We start from the raw sequence: 26,866 nt of genomic DNA on the forward strand, positions 1-26,866 counted from the left end.
AATAAACAGTTTGTTTTAAAATGGATGTAGTGGAGATGATTTTGTATTAAATGAGGGGAGAATGGCATAAACAGAGAAAATGATTGTTGAAAATATTCTTTAGGACGGCGCCCGTAGCTCAGTGGGTAGGGCGCTGGCCACATACACCAAGACTGGCATATTTGAACCTGGCCCGGGCCAGCTAAAACAACACTAACAACTGTAACAACAACAACAACAAAAAAAATAACTGGGTATTGTGGTGGGCGCCTGTGGTTCCAGCTATTTGGGAGGCTGAGGCAAGAGAAATGCTTAAGCCCAAGAATTTGATGTTGCAAGCTGTGATGGATGCCACTGCATTCTACTACCCAGGGCAACAGCTTGAGACTCTTGACTCTGTCTCAAACAAACAAACAAACAAACAAAAATATATATATATATTCTTTAGTATTCTAAATATTACTAAGGCTTGAAAATAAAATTTTCTACAGAAAGGGTGGTGCCTGTGGCTCAGAGGGATAGGACACTAGCCCCATATGCTGGAGATGGTGAGTTCAAACCCAGCCCTGGCCAAAAACTGCAAAAAAAAAAAAAAATTTTTTTTTTCCCATGAAAGAAGATAAAAGTTGTTATAAAAAATTGCAGATTAATTTTTTTTAAGTCCAGAACAATTTTAGAGACAGTTGTCAAGCTTTGTATAAATGATTAAATAGAAGTGACTTTATTTTTCTGTAATATTATTATACTTATCTTTGAGTGAGCTAGCTTCTTGAAGACCGAGGTAGCCCTGTCATTTGAATTTTTGTGACTTTGCAACTAAGAGTTTTTAAGTCTTAATATGCAAAATGGTGGTGGGGGGGGTTGTTGTTTGTTTTTTCTAGAGACAGTCTCAGTGTGTCATCCTCGGTAGAGTTCCATGGCCTCATAGCTGACAGCAACCTCAAACTGATGGGCTTAAGCGATTCTCTTGCCTCAGCCTTCTTAATAGCTGGGAGTATAGGCACCCACCACAATGCCCAGCTATTCTTTTTGTTGCAGTTGTCGTTGTTTAGCTGGTCCAGGCCGGGTTTGAACCTGCCACCCTCCATATATGTGGCTGGTGCGGTAACCACTGTGCTACGAGAGCTGAGCCTACATGTTATTTTAAAAGAAGCAAATAAATTGTGTTACAGTTGTAAATTGTCTTAATAGAATAGGACTTTGAAATAAAAACATAAGTGAAAGATAAAGCTTTGGTTGGTTGGCTCATTAGGATTTTTTTCCTTTGGCTGCCGTTAAGAAATTGATAGAAGGCTGGGCGTGGAGTGCTGGCTCATGCCTGTAATCCTAACACTGTGGGAGGCCAAGGAGGGTGGATTGCTTGAGCTCAGGAGTTTGAGCAAGAGTGAGACCCCAGTCTCTACTAAAAATAGAAAAAACTAGCTGGGTGGTGGCAGGCAAGAGGATCTATTGAGCCCAAGAATTTGAGGTTACTGTGAGCTATGATGATGCCACAGCACTCTAGCCAGGGTGAGAGTGAGACTGTCTCAAAAAAAGAAATTAATAGACAATTAGCCGGGTATTGTGGTGGGCACCTGTAGTCCCTGCTACTTGGGAGGCTGAGGCAAGAGAATTGCCTCAGCCCAAGAGTTGGAGGTTGCTATGAGCTGTGTGACGCCACGGCACTATACTGAGGGTGATAAAGTGAGACTCTGTCTCTACAAAAAAAAAATTAATAGATAATTAATGGTTGGGGTTTTGATTGAAATGCAAATAAATACTGAGCCCTGGGCCGTTCTCTCTCCCTCTTTTTTTTTTTTTTTTAAATCCTCTTGTCTTCAAAATATATTATTATTTACATAGAAATCACTTTTGACTGTTTGTACATATTACCATTTGCTTAGGCTTAAGTTAGAATATTATAACCACATTTAGTTAGACTCTATGAATTAAATAATTTGATTCATATTGAAATAATTGTGCTTAGCTAGAGATTAGAATTCTGGTCATCTTTTTCCCCCAAATTCATATTAGTGGTAGACTAAGCCTTCAAGCAGTAGGAAATAAAGTTCTCAAGAACTTGAGAACTTTAAAAGCTTAGTCCTAGCTACTTGGGAGGCTGAGATGAAAGGATTGCTTGAACCCAAGAATTTAAGATTGCAGTGAGCTGTGATTGTGCCACTGTACTCCAGTTTAGGTGACAAAATGAGACTCCTTAAAAACAAGCAAACCGTAGCAGCATTTTATTTTTTTTTAAGTGACAGAGTCTCTATTTCATAGGCTAGAATGCAATGGTTATTCATAAGCACAATTGCAGTGCACTACAGCATCAAACTCCTGGCTCCAAGTCAGCCTCCCACCTGATCCTCCCAAACAGTGGGGACTATAGGCATACACCACTGCACCTGGATCAGCTTGTGCATTTTAAATAAAACACTGGACATACATCTCATTATTACTAAGTTTTAAACACACATTCTCTTTTCCATCGACTCCACCAGTGTGTGGAAAGCATAGTGTCTTTATGATAGGTGGTAACACATTTATAGCTATTGGAATAAAATTCCTTTAACATTATAGCATCAACTAAGTTCTTTCTTAGATCCCTTCCCTTTAAACTTGTTTATGTAAAAATGCCTGTTCCGCCAACATGCTTCTTATTGTTACATAGATTGTTTGCTTAGCAGTAGAATCAGAACCAGAATCAGAACCATTCCTAATGGTTTGGTTTCTGAAAGGAGATGATTTTGTTTTCAGTTATCAAAGTGCTACTTTTGATTTTATAGTGTAATTATAGAACGTTACTACTACTAATAGAGTAAATTGTATAGTTGACCTCACAGGGAGACCTCAAAATTACATAGCTATAAGACAAGGTTGGAGACAAGGGTCATACAGAGAGACTAAAACAATTCTTTAATTTGTATTATAAATCAAATCCCATTTAATGCTAGAATGAGAATTTTTGTAGTTCAGCTATTACTCTTTATAATAACATTGCACCCTACATTAATATGTTAGGTTTTTTTTTTTTTTTTTGAGAGATGGAGTCTTACAATATCACCCAGGCTAGAGTGCCGTGGCATTAGCCTAGCTCACAGCAGCCTCGAGTTCCTGGGTTCAAGTGATCCTCCTGCCTCAGCTTCCCAAGTGGCTGGGACTATTGGGGTCTGCCAGGACACCCACTAATTTTCTATTTTTAGTAGAGATGGCATCTTGCTCTTGCTCAGGCTAATCTTAAACTCCTAAGCTCACGGGATCCTGCTGGCTTGACCTCCCAGAGTACTGAGACTATAGCATGAGCCACTGTGCCCAGCCAGTATCAAAAATATTTATATATTTTAATTGGTACAGGAAATATTCTAGAACTTAATTATTTTTTGTTCTTACACATGCTCAGTGCAAATAATTGCTGCTCATTGGGAATAGACTAGTATTTGTGGCATTATAAGTTGGGTAACCGGACTTTGTTTCCATTGCTGTGAGACCTGTGATTTAGATTCTTGGCTTATTTGTTACACATACAGGGTATCAAAAAAAGTATACACATTTTAAGAAAGAAAGAAAAACTGTATTAAAAGTGTAATAGTCAAGTCCCATTTGACTTCTGCATTACACGGGGTGTTCAATGTGACATGTATTCATCTTTTGTTATCAGTGTGTAGTGAGTATTACAATTTTAATAGTTTTCTTCTTTCTTAAAATATGTATACTTTTGTGGCACCTCCTGTGTGTGTGTCTGTCTGTCTATCTATCTATCTCTATATATATGTGTGTGTGTGTGTGTGTGTGTGTGCATGCATGTATGTGTGTGTTAAATACAACATTTTTTTTAGTAATGTACTTTTCACAAAGTACCTGCACTTTCACTGTGGCAAAGGGAACATGTTCAATTTAAATCTCCAATTGTAAATCTTTTAATGAATACTAACAGAATATGGTTCAATTTTGTGCTTGTTTTATATATACGCAGAAACATGTAGATGACAACATTAGTATTTTATAAAACATACCTAATGACTTAACCTGTAGTATGTGTTGTTGTTGTTATTTGACAATTTAGTGTGTTTGGGGGCCAGTTCTTTTTTTTTTTTTTTTTTGTAGAGACAGAGTCTCAAGTACCACCCTCGGGTAGAGTGCCGTGGCATCACACGGCTCACAGCAACCTCTATTCTTGGGCTTACGTGATTCTCTTGCCTCAGCCTCCCGAGCAGCTGGGACTACAGGCGCCTGCCACAATGCCCGGCTATTTTTTTATTGCAGTGTGGCCAGGGCTGGGTTTGAACCCACCACCCTTGGCATATGGGGCCGGCGCCCTACTCACTGAGCCACAGGCGCCGCCCTGGGGGCCAGTTCTTAATTTAGCTAACATTTATATGAGTTTTTCTTTTGTGCTACTTTTTGCATTTCATTGTTTTTTTCCTATTATGTAGGGTAAAGCTGACACTAGAGGGTTTGGAAGAAGATGATGACGATAGGGTGTCTCCCACTGTTCTTCACAAAATGTCTAATAGCCTGGAGATATCCCTAATAAGCGACCATGAGTTCAAGTGCAGGCATTCGCAGCCAGAGTGTGGTTACGGCCTGCAGCCTGATCGCTGGACAGAGTACAGCATACAGACAATGGAACCCGACAACCTGGAGCTAATCTTTGATTTTTTTGAGGTGAGTAGTTTTTTCAGTGAGGGAGTTGAAAAAGAATACAGATGTAAGCTCATTTTTATGTACATTTTGATTTTTATTTTAACCCAATTTGTGTAAAGCCATGATACATACAACTTTTTAGATGTTTACTCCGCTCTTAGACTTAGCAGCCTTAAAAAATACGGAGTTGACACAGTCAGGTACAGTTAATAATATGCTTCAGAAAAATTCAGCAGAATTAATGCTTCAAATTAAGACCAGATGCCTTGATGTCTTTGCCTATGAAGCAGTCTGAATATAAATGAATTACATCCAAAGGAACCTCTAAGTATAGAGGACTGGGCAGACTGCATGCCTTTTGGTGGACAACCTGGTGTACCTATCTGATAGCATCATTGAGTCGTCTTCTCAATGAAAGTGTGTCATTTATCAAGATGTTTTATTATGAGAAATTAGTGTGACAATGGACTTGGCAGATTTACTTGATTTGTGTCTTTGCATGTGTTGGTGTGTAGGGGAGAAGGAATAGACAAACAGGAACTCATTCTGACACCCAGGTTAGAGTGCAGTAGAGTGGTCATAGCTCACTATAACTTCAAACTCCTGGGTTCAAGCAATCCTCCTGTCTCAGCCTCCCAAGTAGCAATCCTCCTGTCTGAGCCTTCCAAGTAGCTGAAATTATAGGCACGTGCCACCACACCTGGGTAATTTTTAAATTTTTCTTGTAGAGACAGGGATCTCACTATATTGCCCAGGCTGGTCTTGAACTCTTTTGACTCAAGGAGTTCTTTCACCTAGGCCATGCAAAGTGCTGGGATTAAAGGCATGAACCATTGCATCTGGTTTGATTTTATAAATATGTAATAAAAATAGTTAAAAAACTTGTACCAGTTTGTTCACAGCTGCCAACTTTCTAGAGATTCTTGTGATACTTTCATTAGAGCTGTTAAGATGCTCCCCTCACAAAGTACATGGTGCTTCCCTGAGGTCCTAACTGCAGTGTGCCTGGCTCAGTGGTTACATGTACTGTTGTTTTCTTATCCTCTAGCTAGCTTTTCTGCTGCCTCCACTCCCATTTCCATGAGATTAGAGTTCAGATCTTTGAGGGTAGGGGACATGTATTGACCGACAGGAGCACCTCGCCACAGTTTCTTGAGAGTGGCAGATTTGGGATGGTTTTAAACCTGTGGGGTGAACCTTGCTGCATATAGTAAAATTATTAGTATCTTTGAGTTAAATTTGATGATGCTTTTAGATACCCTTTGTGAATGGGTACAGATCTCTTAAGTAATGAGATCTGTGGGACTTCATTATAAAAAGATAAGTTTTAGTGCAACATTTCCTTTTTGCCTTAGGACCTATAGTATTTTAATAATGTCATTAGCATCTTAACTTCCCTTTCATTTGGTTTGCAGTTTTGGTAATACTGTTCTATTCATAGACTAGGCTGATAAAATAGCCAGCGTGATCTCAAAAGTATTTGGTTTCTGAGAGAATTACTATCTCTATGTCCCACTTGTGTAGATACATTTTTAGACAATCTAATATACCTGAAAAATTCACCACAAATCTTTTTTTTTTTTTTTTGGTAGAGACGGTCTCACTTTATGGCCCTCGGTAGAGTGCCGTGGCCTCACACAGCTCACAGCAACCTCCAACTCCTGGGCTTAAGGCGATTCTCTTGCCTCAGCCTCCCGAGTAGCTGGGACTACAGGCACCCGCCACAATGCCCGGCTATTTTTTGGTTGCAGTTTGGCCGGGGCCGGGTTTGAACTCGCCACCCTCGGTATATGGGGCCGGTGCCTTACCGACTGAGTCATAGGCGCCGCCCCCACAAATCTTAGTCTTACAATGTAAAAGTGTTTAGAAGCCTTTAGGCAGTACTTTAAATTCACCTACTGCTACTGAAGTGCCAGTCAGAATTGTGATTAAATGATATATAAAAATCTAAAATATTTACATTTATCTTTTATTATAAATAAGTCATCGAAATTGCCTAAATATAAGTTTGATTGCATTTCTTATCAGTCAATCCTCTTCCATAGACTGAGTTGACTTTAAGGTAGTTTTTTGATCTTTAAATTGAAAATCTTCAAGAATTAGGATTATCTTAAATCTCATTTTTTTTAGGAAGATCTCGGTGAACATGTTGTTCAAGGTGATGCCCTTCCTGGACATGTAGGTGCAGCATGCCTCTTGTCATCCACTATTGCTGAGAGTGGGAAGAGTGCTGGAATACTTACTCTTCCCATCATGAGCAGAAATTCCAGGAAAACAATAGGCAAAGTGAGAGGTAAGTTTGGAGAAGCAGTGGGAAGACCCTTTGCAAATAAGCTAAGGTTAAGTTTGCTTTAGATTTTTATTTTTTTTTTGAGACAGAGCCTTAAGCTGTCACCCTGGGGAGAGTGCTGTGGCATCATAGCTCACAGCAACCTCCAACTCCTGGGCTGAAGCGATTCTCCTGCCTCTGCCTCCCAAGTAGCTGGGACTATAGGTGCCCCACACAATGCCCAGCTATTTTTTAAAATTTTTTTATTTTTTGGTTGCAGCCATCATTGTTTGGCGAGCCCGGGCTGGATTTGAACCTGCCAGCTGGTAGGTTCAGGTATATGTGGCTGGTGCCTTAGCCACTTGAGTCATGGGCACCACGCCTGCTTTAGATTATTAACTGATGTAACAATTTTAAGGAGCATATCTATTACATTTTCTAGGAGCTTTACTTTGAATCAATTTTCACTTCTTTTTTTTTTTCCTATTTGATAGAGTTTGACAAGGGTGATTTAAGTGGTATTTAAATGTAGTTGAACTCATAATGTTTATCTCTTCCTCTTTTTTTTCCCCATGAAAGTTGACTATATAATTATTAAGCCATTACCAGGATACAATTGTGACATGAAATTTTCATATTCCAAGTATTGGAAGCCAAGAACACCATTGGATGTTGGCCATCGAGGTGCAGGGAACTCTACAACAACTGCCCAGTAGGTTGAATATTTGAATAGGGTTAGCATCTGGTAGCTTATGTTTGATAGGGTTACATTGATTTAACCCACTGACGGTCAAATGCTATTATTATTACTCAGGAACTAAATGTAATTTGGTAATTAGAGTTACCATTTCAAAATGATGAGAAACCAACCCTAAGATTCTACTAGTCTAATATTCTACCGCACTGTTAATGAGAAAGGTGTTACAGGTAGAAAGGCAGTGTGGGAAGCTTGCTGCAGAAAGCTTTGGTGGCATCAGTGGTGTCTGCATGGTGGTCCTTATTACTGATATGCTGCCCTCGCTGAGTTTCTCAGTTTCCTTATCTATAAAATGGAAGGGTTTGAACAAGATTATCCCTAGTATTATTCTTTTAGCTCCAAGCACCATGGTTCTGAGACAGCATAAGTGAACTTAAGCAGTATTATAATAGTTCATCTAGACCTCAACAGAAAGATGGTGTGTCTCTTCTCAACAGACACAGGTTCCAGCCTTGCACAGCTGTCTTTCCCTTCCGGTTTTGTAAGTTTACTTAATCACCTGCTCATTGCCACAGATTTTCTATTGTTAATTTTAGCCATACCCCATTTTATTTTACAAGATGCTGCGATAGCTTTGAGATCTGTGGAGATCATTAGGGGATCTTTAAAGGTCTATAATACAAATCAAATCACCATTTAAGGAAGAAGCACCCTCAGGCCCCATTTTACAAATAAGTGTTTACGTTTTCCATCCTTTTTTTTTTTCTTTTAGAGATAGGCTAGAGTTCAGTGGTCTGATCATAGCTCACTGAAATCTCCTCCTCTGCTTAAATAGTCCTGGTTCAGCTTCTCAAGTAGCTAGGACTATAGATGCACACCATCACACCTGACTAAAATCTATTTTTTGTTGAGACGAGTTCTCACTATGTTGTTTAGGCTGGTCTTGAACCCTGGCCTTAAGCAATCCTCCTGCCTCAGCTTCTCAAAGTGCTGAGATTATAGACATGGGTTCATTGTCCCCTTCCTGTTTTATTCTTGATATCGTTTCCATCCTTCTACCCTGTTGGTGTGTCAGTCTTTCCCCATTCCCCCCACAGTCTACCAATATTAAGTCATTTGTAGGCTTTATTGCAAAGAGCAAGTTTCTATTCCATGCCATTCAAAAGGGTTATTTTTTTCTTAATAAGTCATCCTACTTGTCTCTAATAAAAAATCTATAGTTCAGGGAACGTATGTATTTTGCTATCAGATATATCTATATTTAGCTTGTAAATACTTAAGTTTTTATATGCATATACCAGCTATGTGATTGCCACAGTTATAATTTGGGGATGGCACAATTAACCTTAAAATAGAGAATAAGTATCATTTCCCATTGTTGAAAATGTAGTTGGTTTTATGTTATGTTTGTTTCTTAATTTTTTCTATATTCTATGATAACTGCATTTTTCTCTATTTTAGGCTGGCTAAGGTTCAAGAAAATACTATTGCTTCTTTAAGAAATGCTGCTAGTCATGTAAGTAACTGTTCTTTCTGTGAACAACTTTGGATTGCTGAGGTAGAGGAATGTGGCTCAAAGGACTCCCCTTCAGTCTGCAGTTTGAAAAGAGAAATATTGATGCTGCTTCTGTAGTGTTTCTATGTGAAGGGGAACTGTCTCTTGGGGTTTATGTTTAGATCCATGTTGAAGATTGGGATAGAGACAATAGAATCATAAGCATCATTGGCGCCTGTGGCTCAAGTGGGTTAGGCAGCAGCCATATACACCTAAGCTGGCGGGGTTCAAATCCAGCCCTGGTCCACCAAACAATGATGGCTGCAACCAAAAAATGGCTGAGCGTGTGGCAGGCGCCTAGTCCCAGCTACTTGGGAGGCGGAGGCAGGAGAATCACTTGAGCCCAGGAGTTGGAGGTTGCTGTGAGCTGTGATGCCATGGCACTCTACCCATGGTGATAGTTTGAGGCTCTGTCTCAAAAAAAAAAAAAAAGAATCATAAGCATCCTTTTCAGATAACAAATTTCGAGCAATTGGGATAAGAAAATTCTCGTTAAGCATTGGTTTTCACTACTTGAAAAGTGTAGTTATTTAGATACTTACTTTGGAAATAATGCTTATAGGGTTTGAGGGTGCTTTTATATAACACTAAAAAATTTATCAGTTTCACTCATTGTATGCCAATTTGATTATATTAAAATATCTTAATTCCAGCTTGGTGCCTGTAGCTCAGTGGCTAGAGCAACAGCCACATACACTGGAGCTGGCAGGTTCGAATCCAGCCCGGGCCTGCCAAACAACAATGATGATAACTACAACCAAAAAAAAAAAAAAAAAATTGCTGGGCCTTGTGGCAGGCACCTGTAGTCCCAGCTACTTGGGAGGCTGAGGCAAGAGAATTGCTTAAGCCCAAGATTTAGAGGTTGCTGTGAACTGTGATGCCACAGCACTCTACCCAGGGTGACAGCTTGTTACTCTGTCTCAAAAAAAAAAAAAAAAAATCAAATTTTAATTCCTTTCTTTTATGCAATCATGACAGGTTAGAGTTTCTTTTTTTTTTTTTTTTTTTAGCTTTTAATATTATATAAAGTAACTGCCACCTGACATTTTTAATCAAGAACCTGAAATTCCTCTCCCTCAGTTTTTCCATACCTGACCAGTCTCATGTTCCAAAGTGAAACTAGGGGTAAAATGGGCAAACATCTCAGTATTTTTTTTTTTTTTTTGTAGAGACAGTCTCACTTCATCACCCTTGGTGAAGTGCTATGGCGTCACACAGCTCACAGCAACCTCCAACTCCTGGGCTGAGGCGATTCTCTTGCCTCAGCCTCCCAAGTAGCTGGGACTACAGGCGCCCGCTTTAATGCCTAGCTGTTTTTTTTTGTTGCAGTTTGGCCGGGGCTGGGTTTGAACCAGCCACCCTCTGTATATGGGGCTGGCGCCCTACCCACTGAGCCACAGGTGCCGCCCAACATCTTAGTTTTTTATTCTCACCTTTTTTACATTGTTTTCCACATGCCTTAAACTTTATATTTTTAAAAAAGGTTCAGGGAGTAAATTTGATGAGTCACTCATTTAATTTTATCAGTTGTATAAGCTAACATCTCTTCTAAGACATACTTCTAAAATATTTTATCCTCTCTGAAATTGTAGAAGGTTTTCAACTTAGCTTTGAGTCATGGTTTAAGTGGGAGCATTTTTTCCCCTCTTGGTTGTATATAAAATAATAAGATATTTTATAATTCATGACTTCTTGAATTATAGTAACCATATTAATGTGTGAGAATATTAACAGTCTTTGTGTTAAAGGATGATATTAATCTATGAGTATATTGGGCTACAATTCATAATTTGAGACCAGTTTTGGTTCATTATAGTTAATTAATCTAAATGTAATTTTATTAGTTGTAAACATGTGATGGTCCCGATAAGAGAATTTTCTGGTTCATCCTTTTTGAGAGAGTATTTTATTAAGCCTTCTTCCATATTCTGATGAAACCCTTTATAACACACAGATCGTATTTTTGAATCTTCATTTAGTTATTAACAGCTCATTGGCTTGTTTTAATATCATCTTTGATGATCTTTTGGTCTTTGATTATTTCTTAAACCTCACACATGAATTTTGGGATTAAGTTTTATCTCAGTTAAAATTATTTTCCAAAACGATTATGATAACTTAAAATGTTTAATAGTTAGTACTATTTAGGGAGTACTAGGGTTTATCTTCTTTGATAGAAATGATTTGTGTTACTGTCTTGTTTAAAAGGAACTGAGTGTCCTTTTTTGGGAGCCAGTAAGGAAGTAGGTTTCATAGCCAGACTCATGGGCTCCTCTGGTTCTAGTGTGTGATACGTGTGTCCTTACAAGTTGAGTACTAGAGCCGGTTTCAGGGGTAAAAATGCATCCATGCATTCTTGTACAGTACTTCTGAGGGTCACAGTTAACATTGTAGAATTCTCAGACCTTGTTTCCTTGGATCCTAACTTTCCTAGTTTTCTTTTTGTGAATGTACATGTTTGTGTATCAGTGTATATTCCCAGTCTTTAACTGTATTATATACAGTTAAATATAAGACAGGAAGGAGCTGACTTTAATAACTCTAACTCTTTGTCCTCATCTGTTTAGGCTTTCTTGAGTAAACTGGACATGGGCATTATTCATACTGCCCATTTCTGTTTTCTGTGTCTGTGCTGAGAAAGGTTATAAAGTGTACTCTCAGGTGCACTGAGGATCAGAACTAAGAGGCTCTGCAGCTTATTCTTTTTCTTACCTGTTCCTTGAGGCTCAGTCCAGCTGAGGTATACAGGGCCAGTAGGCAGCAAGGTGAGGGAACCCTGAGCTCTAGGCTCTTGTTAGGTTCAATTTCTGCTCAGAGCAGTAGCAAAGGCGACACCTGTTAAGGCTGTCTCACTGCTACTGAAGTGCCTGGATGTTTTCAAGTATATCAGTTCTCATTTTTGCCAGGAAAAAGTTGCTGTACTTTTGCCAAAGAGAAAAATAATTGTTTTACGAGAAGAAATTACTTTTTAGAAAAAGCTTAATATGTAGATGTAATATTAAATTATTCATGAGGAAGTTTTACTTTTTTATGCACAGGTCTGTAATTTTATAGTAAATGGCAAATCTCTTATGTCCTTGTAGTTTTAGATAGATATATTGTGTACCAGCTGATGTTTCTCAAATACTTTCTTTCATCTGTCAGGGTGCAGCCTTTGTCGAATTTGATGTCCACCTTTCTAAGGACTTCGTGCCTGTGGTATATCATGATCTCACCTGTTGTTTGACTATGAAAAAGGTATGTTGAAATTCCTTCATTTTAAATTCTAATTGTTAGGTATAAGATTTAAAAACTAGAAAGTTTATTACATTTTTAATTATTTAGTACAGGTGACATTTATTTTCTTGGCAAATTGCTGCCAGTAAGGAAGTGGGCTTACTCTCACAAACTCTCACGATACTGAGAGAGTGAGAGAATGGGAATGTTAAGTTCCTAGAGTAGGGTCTCAGTGTTGCTGAATTTACTTTTATATATTACTAATAAGGGGACATTGTAGGTGATTACTTTATCAGTCTGCCGCTGTCACTATGCTAAGGTGAGAAAGGAGGGAAGATTTTTTTTTTTTTCTAGGCTCCCATCTATTTTATCCTTTTCTCAAATTAATAGGCTAGTGTGTTTAGCTAAAGCAGGAAGAACCACTGTGAAAAACTGGGAAAGTGATTTGGAGTCAGATAGTGGGGGGCCTTAGTGAAGGGATTTAAGATTCAAGAGCTGGAGAGATAAGGGAGATACAAAAGAGTTTTAGGTGAAATGAGACATGTCTAGAACTAAACTTGAAGACTGATGTTTTGGTAGCTGGAGGCAAAGGGCAGCAGTAATGTGGTCCACAGGTAAGGTAAGCCTGGACTGGAGTAGGGACAGGAAAAAGGAACAGGAGGGTGGGAGGGTCTGTTGGGGAAGAGTCCAGCATGAAAGTAGAAAATGCATATAACTTTTAAAAGCTTGTAATTGTTGTTATCCAAACAGGGAACTTGCAGCCTTGGGGCCACATGTGGCTTTCTTTATCTTTAATTGTGGCCTTTTGACGGAATCCATATTTTACACTTAGCTGTAGTTGAGGGGTTGTGCTTGGCAATCCGGAGGGCTGTGTGTGGCCTTGAGGCCACAAGCTCCCACCCCTGGTTGAATTACAATGATAGTATAGAAAAGGGCCCTTCCGTGTTTGTGGAATGGTATTAGGATAGGGAAGGAAGAAGTTGTATCTTCTATTCAGGTGACAAAGTAGAATAAGAAAACAAAAATGGACTGGGGTTGTTTTTGCTGTAGGAAAACTGTGCAAAGTGAAATGAGAAGGAATGAAGTGGTAAAGGATCTTATTAGCAAAGACTGAGATTAGTGGATATAGCTGCAATTTAGTTCTAAAAATCTATGAATTAAGAATTAAAGAATATTATCAATCCCCTGTTTTCACCAGACTCTGTCTTGCTGTGAAGTTGAACCTGAATGAGTTAATTGGGAAATTAAAAGTAATGAACTTTAGGGCCAGGCACAGTGGCTCATGCCTGTAACCTAGCACTTGGGAGGCTGAGGCAGGAGATTGCCTGAGCTTACGGGTTCAAGACCAGACTGAGCCAGAGGGGGACAAAGTGAGACTCTGTCTCAAAAATAAATGAATGAATGAATGAACATCATATATTTTTAGGTTGAGTTTGAATTTATAATATGGTAATTTTCTTTAAAGACAATTCACATTTGGCCAGGTATGATGGTTTCAGGCTTGTGATCCTGGCACTCTGGGAGGCAAAAGTGGGAGGATCCCTTGACTCAGAAGTTTGAGATCAGCTGAGGGAGAGCCAGACCCCTCTCTACTAAACATAGAAAAATTAGCCAGGTGTTGTGGAAGGCGTCTGAAATCCCAGCTACTTGGAAGGCTGTGGTAGGAGGATCACTTGAACCAAGGAGTTTAAGGTTGCTGTGAGTTAGGCTGAGGCCATGGCCCTCTAGCCTTGATAACAGAGTGAGACTGTCTCAAACAAATAATTCACATTCATTAGAAAAAAATATAAGTAGTTCAGGAGATTGTAAAATGAAAAATAATTCTTCCTTTCCCCTTTATTCTTGGTGTCATTTCTTTGCTCTGACTAGTTTCTTGTGTATCCTTCCAGAAAAACTTTATGCACATGCAGGTTCATACTAGTGTACATGAATGAGTATGTATGTAAGGGGTTTTAGTGTATTTGTTGGATTGATGATTTATTGGTAGTACTTTAATCCATTTCCTTAGGATAGAGGTAATTTCTTTTTTTTTTTTTTTTTAATTTTTTTTTTTTGTAGAGACAGAGTCTCACTTTACCGCCCTCGGTAGAGTGCCATGGCGTCACACGGCTCACAGCAACCTCCAGCTCTTGGGCTTACATGATTCTCTTGCCTCCGCCTCCCGAGTAGCTGGGACTACAGGCGCCCGCCACAACGCCTGGCTATTTTTTTGTTGCAGTTTGGCCGGGGCTGGGTTTGAACCCACCACCCTTGGTATATGGGGCCGGCGCCCTACTCACTGAGCCACAGGCGCCGCCCAAGATAGAGGTACTTTCAACAATGTGATATTTGATCATGTCATCTGGCATTAAAACCTAATGGAGCAGATTTACTCATGGTGAAAACAGGATAGATGAAGATTCTTATTAAGCATTATTGCTTATGTGGCTATTTTAAACCAGACTTAAGGTTAAAAGGCGTAGAAATATTTAGAAAGTTACTGACAGAAACTAATTCTTTCATATTACTTTTCTAGTCATAGTAGTGTGGATATGTGTCAAATAGAATGTATATAACATGCCAGGAAATAGGGGAGATGGCTGCCTTCTGTCTCTGTCCTTCCTGTGTCTTTTGCCGCACAACTTTTCCCATGTTTTTTTCTTCCAACACTTGTGTTAAAGCAAAGCCGGAACATGAGAGATAGTATCACGCAGGAAGGGCTGTCCTGCAATGCTCAGCATGGCTGCCTAACAGTTATTTTCATCATTCATTCAGTTGTAGTGTTAGGCTTATCTACTGTAAACATTCGTTAATAATTTAGGGCCCATTTCTCTCTCTCTCTTTTTTTTTTTAGAAATTTGATGCTGATCCAGCTGAATTATTTGAAATTCCAGTAAAGGAATTAACATTTGACCAACTCCAGTTGTTAAAGGTAGTAATAGCAGTGTAAAATGTGAAGTATCTTTTAGTTTTAGGACTCTTTGCATTTGCCTATATACAGTAATGTTCTCTTTGCACGTGGGGATCACTGTATATTTAACATCTGTAGAATGTGTTCTTTTGTTTTATCTTCTGATCTGTTTGGGAGGATGGGTTTGTACTGATTCTTCTGTCTTTTCTGATGGTTTTCATGAATCCCTTTGGTTATTGCATTTATGAAGGAATGAACTAGGCCATAAGTCTTTGTAGGCCATAGGGGCCATACATACATATATTAATTTCTAGAATCTTTGTATATTTTGTTGTACCATATAATTTTAAATGGTTCCTTTTCCCTTTAGATACCCAAATAAATGTTTAATTAAGTGTAAACAGTTTTCTAACTTTAGAAGTTTTATATTCTTCCTTGATTTGCTATTTGATCATGATCTTACATATGTATACATATATAACATATACTCCGGGGTTAGTATTTATTCTTATTAAATATTAGATAATGCTACATTTTTTTCTTTTGATAATGCTACATTTTAATTGTCTTTTTTAACTTGCTATTTTTTCAAGTTATAGTTCTGCTAGTTATCTTTGCATAAACTAAGGATTTTTTCCTGATTGTATTTTGTGGTGTGTGTTTTCTAGCTTGCTCATGTGACCGCGCTAAAATCTAAAGATCGGAAAGGTATGTACCAACATGGAGAAACACTTTCATTTTGTAATAAGTGTTAGTAGGATTTTGAAAATCTATTTGACATAATCATGGTCATTTTAATGAATGTAATACTACGTCATCTAAAGATAATTTTAGTGATGTGAAAGCCTTGTATATATTAATTTTCAATTGAATGATGTGCCATTTTGTTACTTCTTTTAACTTGAGAATCAGAGCTCTTTATATCTTTGTACCCAATCTTTCCTAACATTTTTAATCATTACAAAGTGGAGCACATATCAAATACAGAATCCAGCTTCAGGGCCAGGTTGAGCCAGCTCTGTCCTTTACCACCTATGACCTGGGGCAGGTTACTTGTCTGCTCTGTGCCTCACTTTCCCCAAAGCTTGCCCTGCCTACCTTATTCTTTGTCCTTTCACTTTGCTTTCTACTCCTGTGAAACTTAATAAATTGTACTTACTGTATCCATTTTTAAACCCTTTATTTTTGTATATGTCTTGGTCTCTTCAAATAGGACATAAGCATGTTAGGGGTAGAAAAACATTTTTATCTTCCCAGGAATTTTTATGGTGGTCTTCATATATTAGGTAATGCATAGATATTTGTCTCTCATTGTGATAACATTAACAGTTTGAATACCTATGAAGACATTGTGAAATGAATGCTAAAGATTAACCTTACCCAGACCATGAAGGTCACTATATACCTTACAGATACTTTATGACTATTGTAGTAAAATGAATTTTGCCTTTAATTTATTCATCTGGAAACTTTTACATAATTTTAATTTTTGAATTTGTAGTACTGTTTCTTTTTAGAATAGTTTGATATTTTAATAGTTTTTTTCTCTTGTGGGAAAAAAACTTTTCTGTGTCTCTTAATCTATATTAATTAAATGATAATGATTATAAAAGCACAGTAGTAGCTACATATTCTCTTAATTTCTGATTTCTGTGTTGATTTTGGTATTTCAAACAAAAAACTTAGCAAAATGACTAAGCTCTGAATTCCATTGAGAAATAACATATTGTTTATGACTGCTTTTTAAAGAATAGTACTGTATTATAATTTTTATAAGAAAATAATCACTCTTGGAACTTTTGGTCTATGGTCTTCACATTACATTTTGCAAACTAGTTTTCACAAAAATTTCTTATTTAGAAAATGAGTTTTTTGTTTTTTTTTTTTAATTTTTTTTTTTGTAGAGACAGAGTCTCACTTTATGGCCCTCGGTAGAGTGCCGCGGCGTCACACGGCTCACAGCAACCTCCAACTCCTGGGCTTAAGCGATTCTCTTGCCTCAGCCTCCCGAGTAGCTGGGACCACAGGCGCCCGCCACAACGCCCGGCTATTTTTTTAGAAAATGAGATTTTTAATGATTAAAAGTAATATGAACCCAAGAGCCTTCAAAAGTGCTATATTTCAAAGGATCTCATAATTTCTCAGTGTGTGCTTGTGTGTGCTCACACACACCCTCTCTTTCTCTCTCTCTTCCTAAAGATTTAAGATAAGATTTTTAGTGCTATAGTAGCATTTTACTTACTGAGTTTTTATATTTTAAAATTTTAGAATCTGTGGTTCAGGAGGAAAATTCCTTTTCTGAAAATCAGCCATTTCCTTCTCTTAAGATGGTAAGTTCTTAGAGGAAAACCAGGGCAAGGCTATCATTAATTCTGTTTGTCTGTATAACATATTTTGATCTCTTAAATGAATACTAAAGGCTGTCAAAGACAGGTTTAATATAAAGATAAGGCCTCATTGATGCGTTTTAGAGAAAGTAGCATTCTTGTGTGGCATCCTCATTTGTGCATTTTTGAGAAGATAATATTCTTATATGGTACACCTGTGCTGCATTTTTTTAAAGAGAAAATTATCTCAAATGAATAAAACTTCACTGTCAATGGGTTAATTAGGTAAGAATAACAAATTTACATATTTCCGTGTTTAAATGGAAGGAGAGAACACAGAATAAGGGGTGGGAGGAAGATGCAATGGTGGGAGAGGCATTTTTATGTTTAAAACTATTTCTTAGCTTTTAGAAAGAAACAATTCTGCAACAACAAAAAATAAGTATCTTTGTATTAATTAAAATAAGACATATGTTTTAAGAATTCATTCTGAAAAAGCACAAGCAAAAAGTGGCTATACAGACTTAAGAGACACACTTTATATTGGAATGCCTTTGACAGTATCAGGAAAACCTACATAGATGCCAGAGAGAGTCTTGGTCTGCTTTTGTTACACTAGTCTTTCCTCAATTCTGGTCTTGCTCCCTGTCTTTTTTTTATAATGTCAGGCACAGTTACTTAGGCAAAAACAGGTAATTTCAGTTTAATGTGATACAGAAAGGGGTTTGGTTGTTGTTGTTTTTTTTTTTTTGAGACACCCTGGGTAGAGTGCAATGGCATCACAGCTCACAGCAACCTTAAATTCTTGGGTTCAAGAGATCCTCTTGCCTCAGCCTCTCAAGTAGCTGGGAATACAGGCGCCGGTCATAGTACCTGGCTGTTTTTTAAGAGATGAGATCTCACTCTTGCTCAGGCTGGTCTCTAACTCTTGAGCTCAGATGATCCACTGGACTTGGCCTCCCAAAGTGCTAGGATTACAGGTATGAGCCACCACTACCGGCCTATAGAAAATAATGTTTGGGAGAGAAACTTATTAGTGTGTTTCATCTAGTAAATTATGTGGTTGCTTAAGTATGGATGTAGATGTATATGACTCAGACAGGAAAGAAGTGACAGCAAATAATCTATAATGAAGGTGTTTGTTAAAATATTTAGGTATGTATTACTAGAGAAGGAGTTCATAAAGCAATCTAAATCATTAAAGAAAATCTCAGTGGTTAAAGTAAATTCAGTATTGATTATTCACTCTGTAACAAGGATGATACCAGCAAGTTCTTAAAATGGACATTGTCCCCATATAATTCTTCAGATATTTATGAAGTGTAGCTAAGTAGGATTGTTCCTTCTAGTTCAAAGCTCTAAAATTATCTGGTGCTTAGAAATTCTTTGATTCCCAGACTCTCTGAATCATGGGGAAAAAAAAAATTTTTTTTTTTTCTTTTTTTGCAGTTTTGGCTGGGCCGGGCTTGAACCCGCCACCCCTGGTATACGGGGCTGGCACCCTACTCCTTGAGCCACACACGCCGCTACAGAAAAACATTTATTTTTTTATTGTATTAAATGTTTAATAACTTGTATTTAGCCTTATAAATAAGTTAAATACACTCATGCACATTTAGTCACTTGGCTTTCACCATTTTTTAACGATAAAGAAAAAATTTTTTTTGAGATAAGAGTCTCACTTTGTCCCTCCTTGGTAGGCTGCCGGGGCATCTAGCTCACAGCAACTTCAGACTCTTGGGCTCAAGCAACCTTCTCGTCTCAGTCTCCCAAGTAGCTGGGACTACAGGTGCCCACCACAACGCCCTGCTATTTTTAGAGATGGGGTCTCACTCTTGCTCAGGGTGGTCTTGATCTGAGCTTAAGCAATCCATGCACCTCGGCCTCCCAGAGAGCTGGGATTACAGGCATGAGCCTCCATGCCTGGCCCTGGGCATTTTTTGCTAAAATTTCTTTGTGAGGCCATGCCCAGTGGTCTGATCCCTTGAGCTCAGGGGCTTGAGATCAGCCTGAGCAAAAGAAGACCTTGTCTCTACTAAGAGACAAGAATTAGCCTGGTATTGTGGCAGCCAAATCTAGTCACAGCGACGTAGGAGGCTGAGGCAAGAGGATCTCTCAAGCCCAGGAGTTTGAGGTTGCTGTGAGCTGTGATAACTCACCACTCTACCCAGGGCTACAGAGTGACTCTGTGTCCAAAAAAAAAAAGACTTAACATGTCAGCTTTTTATAGGTTAATAACTAGGCTTCATACTTTCAATTTGATTTTCTGTTTACAACTATAGAGAACCTCCAAGTTGACCGCCCAAAGGACTATAACAAAATGGTTAGCTTACGGAAGTGATCAACATAAGGAGCTAGGCCTAGTGTACTGATACGTGCATATAGGGAGATGGTCAGTTATGGAGGTTCTGTGGTAGAACTGCCAAAATAATCTGATTGCAAAGTTTCTAGACAATTTAGTTTAGATAAATTGGCAAAATATTTGTTCATTTATACAGAAATGATAGCCTTATTGATTTATAACTTTGCCTATCTTATTACAGCTCACTTTAGATGTTCAGTAATAGTGAAAAGGGTTTTATTTTATTTTTTGAGACAGAGTCCTGGGGTTGAGTGCCATGGAGTTGTCATAGTTCAAAGCAACTTCAGACTCAAGCAATTCTCAGGCCTCAGCTTCCTGAGGAGCTGGGACTACCAGCACCCACCACAAGGCCTGACTAGTTTCTCTCTCTTTTTTTTTAATTTTAAATATTTTTTATTTTTTATTTTTTTAATTTTAGTAATGTATTTTATTTCGCCAGTATTTCTGAAATGTTATCATTTCAACAGGTAATTAAAATAAAAAATTATGAGATATTTTAAATCATCTTTACATTAGTCATAGTCTCTAAGAAGCATGTCAATTTTAAATATTAGAAGAAAATGGTTGGAATTTAAAAGAAAAGCATAAATGATTTTTAAACAATTTCAAAAGTCATTTTTGGTAATAAATCAGCATAAGCCTAGATAATGGAATTGTCACGGTTGCTTTTTCTGGTACCAAAAAAAAAAAATACCAAGAGAAAAATTAAAGATTTTTTTTTTTTTTTTTATCACTGATGTTTATAGTTAGTGGTCAGGTTTCTCCATACAAAATTACAAGTTAAAATAATGAAAAATCAGAAGACCAACAGCATGCGCTCTTCCTCACTTACCCTCTCTCTCTGCTCCCCCCTCCTCTATTCTTTTCCTACTTTTGCTTCTATCATATTCATTTATCTATTGGTTTCCTTCTTTTTATTTTTTTTTATTTTTTTTTTATTTTTTTTTTTTTGTAGAGACAGAGTCTCACTGTACCGCCCTCGGTAGAGTGCTGTGGCGTCACACGGCTCACAGCAACCTCTAACTCTTGGGCTTATGCGATTCTCTCGCCTCGGCCTCCTGAGCAGCTGGGACTACAGGCGCCCGCCACAACGCCCGGCTATTTTTTTTGTTGTTGCAGTTTGGCCGGGGCTGACGCCTGAACCCATCACCCTCGGCATATGGGGCCGGCGCCCTACTCACTGAGCCACAGGCGCCACCCCCTTCTTTTTATTTTTTAATATACATGTGTTTATTAGGTTTCCACTTTTTGCCTTCACAAAATTAAAAAGGCTAAAATTTAATAACATAACAGTATTTGAGATAAGGACTAGAAACAAAAACCTTGTAAAGAACAAATGAAGATAAATACATTCAGAAAAGAAATCAGACAATTGCTGCGTCAAAATATTAAGCAATCGGTGGTGCCTATGGCTCAGTGAGCAGGGCGCCGGCCCCATATGCCGAGGGTGGCGGGTTCAAACCCAGCCCCGGCCAAACTGCAACAACAACAAAAAAAAATAGCCGGGCGTTGTGGCGGGCGCCTGTAGTCCCAGCTGCTCGGGAGGCTGAGGCAAGAGAATCGTGTAAGCCCAAGAGTTAGAGGTTGCTGTGAGCCATGTGACGCCACGGCACTCTACCCGAGGGCAGTACAGTGAGACTCTGTCTCTACAAAAAAAAAAAAAAAAAGAGAGAGATATTAAGCAATAATAATAATGCAAAGAAAGTAACATTCACATTGTCAAATAAGAATATGTCTATTATAGAATGCTTTGACTGAGGTTCAGTATGGAGTCATCACTTAACTACTTATTTTTTTTCAAAGTCTCAAAAAATAGACAGGTAATATTTATAAATAAAAGTAAAAGATAGGGCGGCACCTGTGGCTCAGAGGAGTAGGCGCCAGCCCTTTATGCCGGAGGTGGCGGGTTCAAACCCAGCCCCGGCCAAAAAACTACAAAATAAATAAATAAATAAAAAAGTAAAAAATAATTTCAAAAACAGATCATGCCAAATCTTATAGACAATAGAAAAAGAAGAAATACTTCAAAATCATTCTACTTGATCTGGATACACCTGATATTAAAATTGGAGAAAATACATTATTATAAAGGGGAAATTACAAACATATTTCACTTATAAATGAGGATGCAGTATCCTAAACAACGTATTAACAAGTTGAATTAAAAATTTACGTCTAAGTAATGTTTAAGTAATAGCCTTACTGATTTATAACTTTGCCTATCTTATTACAGCTCACTTTAGATGTTCAGTAATAGTGAAAAGGATTTTATTTTATTTTTTGAGACAGAGTCCTGGGGTTGAGTGCCATGGAGTTGTCATAGTTCAAAGCAACTTCAGACTCAAGCAATTCTCATGCCTCAACTTCTCGAGGAGCTGGGACTACCAGCGCCTGCCACAACACCCGGCTATTTTTTGGTTGCAGCTGTCATTGTTGTTTGGCAGGCCCCGGCTGGATTCGAACCCGCCAGCTCAGATGTATGTGGCTGGTGCCCTAGCCGGTTGAGCCAGGCACTGAGCTTTTTTTTTTTTTTTTTAATTTTTAAATTAAAAAAAAAATTTATTTACTTTTTAAAAAAAAATTTCTGGGGTGGCTCCTGTGGCTCAGTGAGTAGGGCGCCGGCCCCATATGCCGAGGGTGGCGGGTTCAAACTCAGCCCCAGCCAAACTGCAACAAAAAAAAATAGCCGGGCGTTGTGGCGGGCGCCTGTAGTCCCAGCTGCTTGGGAGGCTGAGGCAAGAGAATTGCGTAAGCCCAAGAGTTAGAGGTTGCTGTGAGCTGTGTGACGCCACGGCACTCTACCCGAGGGCGGTACAGTGAGACTCTGTCTCTACAAAAAAAAAAAAAAAAAAAAAATTTCTATATTTAGTAGCGATAGGGTCTCACTCTTGGTCAGGCTGGTCTTGAAATCCTGAGTTTAAGCAATTCACCTGTCTTGGCCTCCCAGAGAGCTAGGATTATAGGCTGGAGCCACCACGCCCTGCTGAGTGAAAAGGGTAGTGATGGTGATTAGTTATCAGAGATACTGCCTGAGACTACTGCTTTTGCTGTTTAATTGCTTTTGACTTCCTTATTTTATGTACTAACCATCAACCAGGTTCTCCGTTTGAGTATTAGAAAAAAATAGCAGTTTATGCTGAACAAAGAAAACATTTTGTTCTCACTAGTGTTATATTATTATTTGTTTGTTTGTTTTTGTTTTTGAGACACAGTCTCATTTTTTTTTGGCCGGGGCTGGGCTTGAACCTGCCACCTCCGGCATATGGGACCGGCGCCGTACCCGTTGAGCCACAGGCACCACCCGTGTTATATTATTATTGATTGCCTTTTGTAATAATGGATTTCTTTGTTTACTTTTGCTGTCACCTATCTCATCAAAAATGAAATTGACCACCCACAAACAAAACTCTAGGTTTTAGAGGCTTTGCCAGAAGATGTAGGATTTAATATAGAAATAAAGTGGATCTGCCAACAAAGGGTGAGTAATTCTGTAATGCAACATATTCCTCCCTACCCCTGTTCTGAAAAGTTCTTTTGTTCTTAATCTCTTTGTTCTAGTGGAATAAGTGAAACTAAAATCTTACTATGGTTTCCTCTATCAAGCACAGTGCTTCTTGTACCTTTCAAATAAAGCACATTTTACACTTAAACTAATATGTGAGTATCTAGTGATGAATGTAGTAGAAATTTCAATTTACATGGGTCTTGTGTACAGATTCACCTGAGGTTTACGGGCATGTTTATAAAGTAGTCAGCCACAAGTCATAATGCTCTGATTTAGTTTCCCTAGACAGTGTCTTGCTCTATTGCCCAGTCTAGAATGCAGTGGCATCATCATAGCTCACAAACTAGCTGGGCTCAAGGGATCCTCCTTCTCAGCTTCCCATGTAGCTGGGCCTACAGGCATGTGCCACCTATGTCTGGCTAATTATTTTTAATTTCTATTTTTGTAAAAATGAGGTTTTGCCCCAGTGCCTAGGCTGGTCTCAAACTCCTAGAGTTGAGTGATCCTCCTGCTTTGGCCTCTCAAAGTGTTAGGATTATAGGTGATTTTTTATTTTATTTAGTTTTTATTTTCTTATCACCATCTAAAATAGGTTTGAAGCAATTTTCTAAGGAGTTTTCTGTAAGATAGTAGAAGCTAGTAATAATTACCCAGAAAAGGAAATTTACATAGTTAATTAATTATAAATCACTCTGAGATTTAGTTATTTCTTTGTTCAACAAATATTTTTTGAAAAGTTGCTATGGGCCAGGCATTTTCTGAGTGTGGAAGATAAGAAGTAAAGAAATCAGAATAAGGCCCTGCCTTTCCAGTACTTATAGTCTAGTGAGGAAAACAAAATATTGACTGTGTCATGGGGGGAATATGTGTCAGTTGGTAGGATACATGGTGAGAAGGTTACTGTGAGGTGGGGGGGGAGGAAGTAGTTAATTCAGGTTTCATGACTGGACATTTGGAACAATGTCCTTGAATTTATCTTGTTCAGAATAATCTATAACTGCTCTGAAACCATGCTGTTTGAGGCAAGCTGGTCCTGGTCAGTATTAATAAATGCTTAAGCAAGATTTTCTTAATTTGTACTTTTTTTAGTTTTCTGAGCTTATGTAATTATTTCAGTAAGTCATATGCTGCATAAAACACTTCATATTTGAATGTCAATAGGGCTGACTCTTGGTGTCTTGACTACATTTATTGAATTATTTTAATTATTTTTGAGGGGACTTGATACATCTAAAGCCCAAAGAATGAGACTTGTAACTGGTAAATCATAATTAATAGAGATTTTCTTTTTTTTTTTTTGAGACAGAGCCTCAAGCTGTCGCCCTAGGTAGAGTGCTGTGGCATCACAGCTCACAGCAACCTCCAACTCCTGGGCTCAAGCCTCCACCTCCCAAGTAGCTGGGACTACAGGTGCCCGCCACAACGCCTGGCTGTTTTTTAATTTTTTTTTTTTTTGATTGCAGTTGTCATTGTTGTTTGGCAGGCCCGGGCTGGATTTAAACCTGCCAGCTCAGGTGTATGTGGCTGGCGCCTTAGCCGCTTGAGCCACAGGCACCAAGCCACCAATAGAGATTTTTTGATAGTGTATTAGCAAATGAAATATCCTATAGCTTATGAAGATAATCATAGTAGATTGTAAATTTCCATGGCTTTAGCTTTTTAGCCTTAATAAAGCAAAAGTCTATTGTGTGGTATAATTGTTCACTTTTTATGGGAGAGTCTCCACACCTGAATTATAATTGCTATGTTATCAAATAGTTTTTTGTTTTTTGTTTTTTTTTAATAAAGACAGAGTCTCACTTTATCGCCCTCAGTAGAGTACTGTGGCATCATAGCTCACAGCAACCTCCAATTCCTGGGCTTAGGTGATTCTCTTGCCTCAGCCTCCCAAGTAGCTGGGACTACAGGTGCCCTTCACAGCGCCTGGCTATTTTTTGTTATAGTTTGGTTGGGGCCCGCTTGAACCTGCCACTCTTGGTGTATGGGGCTGGCGCCCTACCCACTGAACCATAGACACTGCCCTCAAATAGTTTTGTGATGTTGGTCAAGTCACTAAATGTTTTCGCTTTCTTCATCTGTAAAATAATTGTTAGACTAGAGACTCAGAGATACATCTAAACACTGTTATTTCAACAATGCCTTTCCTTTCCCTTTTTCTTTCACATAGGATGGAATGTGGGATGGTAACTTATCAACATATTTTGACATGAATCTGTTTTTGGATATAATTTTAAAAACTGTTTTAGAAAACTCTGGGAAGAGGAGAATAGTGTTTTCTTCATTTGATGCAGATATTTGCACAATGTGAGTAATATTCAGTGTTTTTTTTCCTTTACCTTTAGAATATATTTAGGATATAAGACACAAGTGGTGGTTGAAGGTGAGGAGTTGTCCATATTCCCCCTTGCTTTGTCCTCTCAGTCAGGCTGAGTGTATTCTCGTGTCCCTTCGTGACTATTAGCTGGGTGCCATCTGTTCCTTTGAAGTCCACATGGACTGGGTCCTAGAGCCATAGAGCCATGCATCCTGTGTTTTATTTCCCAGAATATCATATTCTTCTTATCAGAGTGTAAGGGCTTTCCCACTGACTATTTTTGAGAACACTTTAGGCCTTGTAATGAATTTTTTTTTTAATTTTTCTTTTTTGACTGAAAGGCAGCATGCATTAATGGTGGTTATCTGACTACCGGGCTTATACTTTTGTTTGTTTTCTTTATACTTTTAGTATTCTTTAAAACTTCAAAGCAGGCTATTACAATTATTTCCCCAATGAAAAGTAATTTTTTAAAAATTATCCTTTTTAGGGTTCGGCAAAAGCAGAACAAATACCCCATATTATTTTTGACTCAAGGAAAATCTGATATTTACCCTGAACTCATGGACCTCAGATCTCGGACAACCCCCATAGCAATGAGCTTTGCACAGTTTGAAAATCTATTGGTGAGTTATGTTTATGTTTTACAGCAGTAGTAAATAAGATTTCATATTAAAGATCTAAGAGTTAAGGTTTTGACTAGAGTATATAATAAGCAAGTAGCTCTACTTAAAAATGAAGATTTTAGATCTGAGGATGCAAAGCAGTTAAGTGAAGAAAAGTAAAAATTTTCTTACAGGCTTACATTAAGATTTTTAGTTTTTCCAGAGAGAGAAAGAAGGAGGGAGGGGTGGGGACAGGAAGAGCAGAGAGAGGGAAGGGCGGGGGAGGGATGGGGCCTTGGTGTGTGCCACACCTTTTGGGGGGCAAGACACGATTGTAAGAGGGACTTTACCTAACAAATGCAATCAGTGTAATCTGGGTTTTTGTACTCTCAATGAACCCCCAACAACAACAAAAAAAAAGATTTTTAGTTTTTCACGAATGGATTGAATGAGTCATTTAAAATGGTTGGTTAGACTATAAATTCGTTTTGGCAGCGCATTCCCTTAACTAAAAATGTTTTGAC

At 38.3% G+C, this 26,866-nt stretch overlaps 1 protein-coding gene across 2 annotated transcripts in view; it reads left to right on the forward strand.

The window, feature by feature from the left end:
- GPCPD1 (glycerophosphocholine phosphodiesterase 1) overlaps nt 1–26,866 on the forward strand; it is a 65,823-nt gene that overhangs the window by 26,045 nt on the left and 12,912 nt on the right. For both annotated transcript variants that reach the window (XM_053573947.1, XM_053573948.1), the window contains 11 exons: nt 4,392–4,623; nt 6,733–6,895; nt 7,451–7,583; nt 9,030–9,084; nt 12,268–12,360; nt 15,173–15,250; nt 15,898–15,937; nt 17,498–17,559; nt 23,331–23,396; nt 25,591–25,727; nt 26,228–26,363. In XM_053573947.1, the coding sequence (XP_053429922.1) occupies nt 4,392–4,623; nt 6,733–6,895; nt 7,451–7,583; nt 9,030–9,084; nt 12,268–12,360; nt 15,173–15,250; nt 15,898–15,937; nt 17,498–17,559; nt 23,331–23,396; nt 25,591–25,727; nt 26,228–26,363 (1,195 nt within the window). The remainder of the gene's footprint in view (nt 1–4,391; nt 4,624–6,732; nt 6,896–7,450; nt 7,584–9,029; nt 9,085–12,267; nt 12,361–15,172; nt 15,251–15,897; nt 15,938–17,497; nt 17,560–23,330; nt 23,397–25,590; nt 25,728–26,227; nt 26,364–26,866) is intronic.

Source organism: Nycticebus coucang, chromosome 21 (assembly GCF_027406575.1).
Source record: "Nycticebus coucang isolate mNycCou1 chromosome 21, mNycCou1.pri, whole genome shotgun sequence".
Taxonomy (NCBI): domain Eukaryota; kingdom Metazoa; phylum Chordata; class Mammalia; order Primates; family Lorisidae; genus Nycticebus; species Nycticebus coucang.